This window comes from Pterocles gutturalis, unplaced genomic scaffold (assembly GCF_000699245.1).
Source record: "Pterocles gutturalis isolate BGI_N339 unplaced genomic scaffold, ASM69924v1 scaffold22006, whole genome shotgun sequence".
Taxonomy (NCBI): domain Eukaryota; kingdom Metazoa; phylum Chordata; class Aves; order Pterocliformes; family Pteroclidae; genus Pterocles; species Pterocles gutturalis.
The window spans coordinates 85,411-90,411 of record NW_010104353.1 but is presented as its reverse complement, the minus strand read 5'-3'; the positions used below and the strand labels follow the sequence as shown (position 1 = coordinate 90,411).

Below are 5,001 nucleotides of genomic sequence, written 5' to 3'. Positions count from 1 at the left end.
TAATTACCTGATTAGGTTTTGGCCTGGCTGTGTGGGTTGACATCCAGTGGTCTTGGCAACACTACCTGTGAGCAAAGCCAAGTCTAGTCCTGCTTCATTTAAAGACTCTGGACAAAACTTCTGGACTTGTGTGCTGAATGCTAAGCAGTGTGAAAATAGGCCACTGATTTAAAGTGCCCATGGCTACAGTTGGTGTCAGTGGGCAGCTGGCATGGTTGCAGATGAATGAGTTTATTTGGGTTTTAGAAATACTGGTTTCCATTTAAAGGTGGTTCTGTTTCAAGCTCACAATGTGGTGAAATTTAACTCTGTATCACAACATCCTCCATTCATATCTATAGGATTAGCACTTTCCTTTCCTTCAGCACTTCAAACTTCTCTCCTTAGGAATTTAGTCAAAGTCTGACTTTGAGATCTTGTAAGCTTAGAAAATCACGCAAACGGTTGTTATCTCACCTGGTCTGCTACAGTAGTTCCTTCTCTTTATCTCCATAGGGGTTAAAGACGTTAGGTCTGCTTTCTTAGGTGAGAAGTATTTGTTTTTGCTGGTTGTCCTCTTCTCTTGTACCTTTAGCCGCAAACTCTTTTTTGATCTGTTGGTGTCTTTGTTTGGAAAATGTCATGTTTTTGTGTTGGGTGTTATCTGTGCAACATCTCAAGTGTCTAGTATTAGACATACCTATATTTACTGGTGTGATGGTATTTTTTTGTCTTGGCATCACTCTACAGGCAAAAAAGTCATTACTTGGAGGGATTTGAAACTGTACTGGTAAGACAGGGATGAGCCTTTCATCTATCTGTGGGCTATTAGAAAAATACAGTCCATTAAGAACAAAGGTGAGCAACTTTCAGAAAGACTTGAAGTGTCCTTGCCCCCGAATGGGAAGCTTCTGGGCTGCACCCACTTCTGTCACCCTAGAGGACCTCTGCTCTCCCTTCCCAGGGAGAATGATGTTAAATGAATTGTTAAATGAGTTGTGGCCGTTCAGTGGTGAGCATTGACTTTATGAGGAAATTTGGTATGTCTGCTCTGATATCCTGGAAGTGCATTGAGACACATTACTAAAATGAATTGGACAAGTGGTTGATGAAAATCCAAGAGCTGGTAAGAAGTCCTCCACAGAACAAGGAATCCTAATAGACAACCATAGGAAAAAATATTTTTGCCAATTGGCTGACTCTTTTAACTTAGCAACTGGCTTGTGCTCTACCCTGTTCCTTAACATCTAAAGTAAATATTGAATTCTGTCCTGTTTACAAACCTTCTTAAACCATTTGCTTAAGAGAGGTTGCAGTACTGAAGTCCTCAAAGTTGTGTTTAAGCATTTCCTCTTACTGCAAGAATAAATCCATCAAGTTTTCGGCCTCCCACAACGACAACAAATGCAAGCCTGTAAGTGCCATAAAAGCCCCAAGAAACTTCAGAAGTAATTGAAAATAATAAAAAATATGCTTTTGGACACCTCTCGCTACTTGTGAGCGGAACGAGGCTGGGCAGGGACTCGGGGGCTGGAGAGGGAGATGGGAGTTCACCTTGTGTAACCTGGTATTCCCTTCCCCTCACCCCCACCGTCCCCAAATCAGCTGTCACAGTATTGGCAGGAGTCTCCTGGGCCTTCACTAGCCAGGAGCTTGCCCAGCTGTTTGGCCCGGGATTTCACAGAGCAGGAGGAAACCTTTCTGGCTGAAGCTTCTGTAAAATCACTGCTTCAGCGATCAAAGCAGCAGTGTCCCTGTGGGGGAAAAAGTCATTGGAGAAGATGGGGGGGGGGAGCAATGTGACTTTCCACAGGGCCTGGCCTCTTTGTGATGATAAATGATCACCCTGGAATAGAGCTAATCTCCTAGGAAAAGTGGTGGGATTGCAAAGGCGGCAAGATCTCCACTTCTTCTAAAAGCATGCGTAAAGTTCAGCTCCATTACACTTCTGTGTTTGAAAATGTCTCTCTCCCTCCCCTAACAGCTACTTGTGTTCCCATTGCAGGATGATTTGGAAATTTGCCTTGTCCGTTTTCCTGATGGCAGCGTTGGTTCGAGTAACAGACACGAGGAAAAACCGTCCTGCGGGTGCCATTCCCTCCCCGTACAAAGACAGCAGCAGCAACCACTCGGAGCGGAGGCAGCAGCTGAACAAGGAAGTGCTGGCCTCCAGCCAGGAGGCCCTCGTGGTCACCGAGAGGAAGTACCTCAAGAGCGACTGGTGCAAGACGCAGCCCCTGCGGCAGACTGTCAGCGAGGAGGGCTGCATCAGCCGCACCATCATCAACCGCTTCTGCTATGGGCAGTGCAACTCCTTCTACATACCACGGCATGTGAAGAAGGAGGAGGAGTCCTTCCAGTCCTGTGCTTTCTGCAAGCCACACAAGGTCACCTCTTCGACTGTGCAGTTGGAGTGCCCTGAGCTGGACCCGCCTTTCCGACTCAAGAAAATTCAGAAGGTCAAGCAGTGCCGGTGCATGTCTGTGAATCTTAACAATTCGGGCAAACTGTGAGAGCAGGTGTGTCGCTACTGCTTGGTGTTGCACCCATCAGATTTACTGCTGCCTCTCTTTTCCCACTGACCAGACTCTCCATTTTGTTGGTTTGTTTCTTCTTCTTTTCCTTTTTTTTTTGGTGTTTTGTTTTCTTTCAGGAGGCATCTCTCCAGCAAGGAAAGGCTCCTTGTCTCTTGCCTGATGGAATAATGCTTTTCAATGGGCTGCATTAGGCATAATGCATAAACCATAAAGTTTTGTTGTCGTTCCAATATCATCTGGCAGTTGAATCTTCTGGAGTGGAGCAGGCTCCCAGAAGTTGGGACTGATCATCTACGTGACCAGTTGGCTGAATCCAGCATTTAATGTTTCCACTGTGTGGAGTAAAGCCCTCTGCCCTACACTCCAGTCCCCTCCACAAGACAAGAACGCCCTCCCCGTGCTTTGGTCCGGAGCTTGGCTCTCCCACCTGGAAGGGCTGGGGTGATGCCCAGGACCAGGGCACTCAGATGAGGGACAATAACGAGGAGTCACATGTGAAAAGCAAGTGAGACTCACCAATGAGGCTCATCCCCTTAAGACAACTTTAATTGTGCAATGACACACGGTTCTGGGCTTGTCTGAACGACAGATAAGAAGTGAGGGGGAGAGGGCGAGGGGCTGGGCCAGCCGCCGTGACCACAGAGCAGACTGAGAGTGGGCTCTGATGCTGTTGTGGTTAGAGTTTATCGAACATGTGGTCACTGCAGCAGTGTTTATTTTGTAACCTAGCTATAGTAAACAGCTGTTTAAAGTATTCTAGACCTAGCCATGTATATTTTTCTTGTGGCAGAATATGCCAGAGATTAAAATGTGTTGAGTAAGAGACTGGGTTGCTAGGTCAGCTTCCTGGCTTAAAATGGACGTGGTTTATCTAGGCTTTTGGTAGGTTTTTGTGTGTTAGATATGTGTGTGTTTCTTACTCCAAAATGGACAATGTCCGTTTATGACCTTATATTTATGCCTGCTCAGACCAGGGGAGGTGGGAGAGGAGCTGAGAACACTTAAGGGAACGATGTTTCACTTAAGGATAAAAGCACTGTCGCACAAAGGACAAAATTTGGTCATTGCTGGACTGAATGCAAAAGCTGCATCAGTGTCATCAGGTTTTGGGAGTGGTGTCTCTCCCGTGATCGGAAATCACGTTAATGTGTTAGTGTTAAAGGACAAACTCGTCAGTCAGTGCCGCTGGAATGGGTCACAGCTGCAGGAGCAGGGAGGGAGTAAATTGTAATTGCCACAATACTGGTGGTCCACTAAATTTTTGAGTCCTACATAATCAGCATTGGTGAGCACTTGCAGTTTATTTTAAATCGTACTATGCTGTTATTCAGTTGATGGAGTTTAGCATGTCCTGTATATCCCATTTGTTCCAGTTATGATCTGTATTAGTCCCAGCTGCATTAAAATCCTGTGTCTCAAAACAAACCAGCCCTTTCCCCCAAACAAAAGCCCGTGTGTGCTCAATTGTCTGAAGCTTACAAATTAAAAATGACACGCTGACTCCCTGATGCATGTCTCACAGCTCAGCATCTGCATCTAGTGAAACCAGCTTGCTGTGGGAGCCCTTTTCCACCAGCCCCTTCACATGCAGCCGCTTCAAGGGGTTAATGTGTCGAGCGCTCTCACCAGCCAGGGGGGCAGTGCCACAGGTCCCTTATTATGTGAGACAGGCTGCTCTAAGAGGCTTTCGGGACTGAGCTCCACGAGAGCTCACCAAGCGGTTTACGGGGGTTGGCACGGGCAGGATGAGGTTGGTGAGGTCTGTTAGCCCTGTTTCGTGAACAGCCGTGGCTTTTCTGCTGTGATCTTTTGGCGTGTCAGAAGGGCACAGGGAGACTGCTGGCACAGGGGTTTGTTTTCAGGCTGTTGCTGCTGCGCTGCCAAGTGTCGTGCCAGCCACCGAATGGGCACCGTCCAGCCTAGGCTTGGGAGTGTTGGTGTGGGTGGGATTAGGGGGAAAGTGGCGATAGCTGTACTACTAAGACTCCGGGGTTCTCAGTGTCCATTGGAAAGAAAAGAATTGAAAGTGAGGCATTTTGGACTAGAGAGAGAAAAGCACCGTAGTAACTTCAGTTAAGAAAAATGTGCAAGAATCTTTATCTTTAAGCTATGCCCTGCCTGGGGTTTTTCACCGGTTTGCAATATGAATATGCTGCAGCTTAAAGCTCCTTCTAGGAGCTGTGTTTATGTAAAAACTGAGTTGAGCTTGTAATGGTTAAAACTGTATTTAATTCTTGTTTTATAAATGAAAACAAAAATGAAGAAATGCTTTAAGTATAATGTAATTATTTTATAGGTCTACTATTAAATTATAGATTAAATAATAAAGTTACTCTAGGGTTATATGGCATCCAGGTGTACGGGCTTTGCTTCAACACCTTGTGTCCAGCTGCTCTAATCAGTGTATTCTCCAGCCTTCTTTTGACCCTACCAGGCAGGTAAATGATGGCTCACCCTGACAGCTTGGGAAAATCTTGCTGCTTTC

General features: G+C 46.1%; 1 protein-coding gene across 1 annotated transcript; it reads left to right on the top strand.

Annotated features, from left to right (window-relative positions):
• The first annotated feature begins 1,985 nt into the window (after positions 1–1,985).
• On the top strand, positions 1,986–2,492 carry GREM2 (gremlin 2, DAN family BMP antagonist). The gene has a single exon (XM_010087031.1). The coding sequence runs from the start codon at positions 1,986–1,988 to the stop codon at positions 2,490–2,492; it is 507 nt and encodes a 168-aa protein (XP_010085333.1).
• Positions 2,493–5,001: the final 2,509 nt, after the last annotated feature.

Coding starts and splice junctions, on each gene's coding strand:
- GREM2 (XM_010087031.1), top strand. CDS start 1,986: ATGATTTGGAAATTTGCCTTGTCCGTTTTCCTGATGGCAGCGTTGGTT.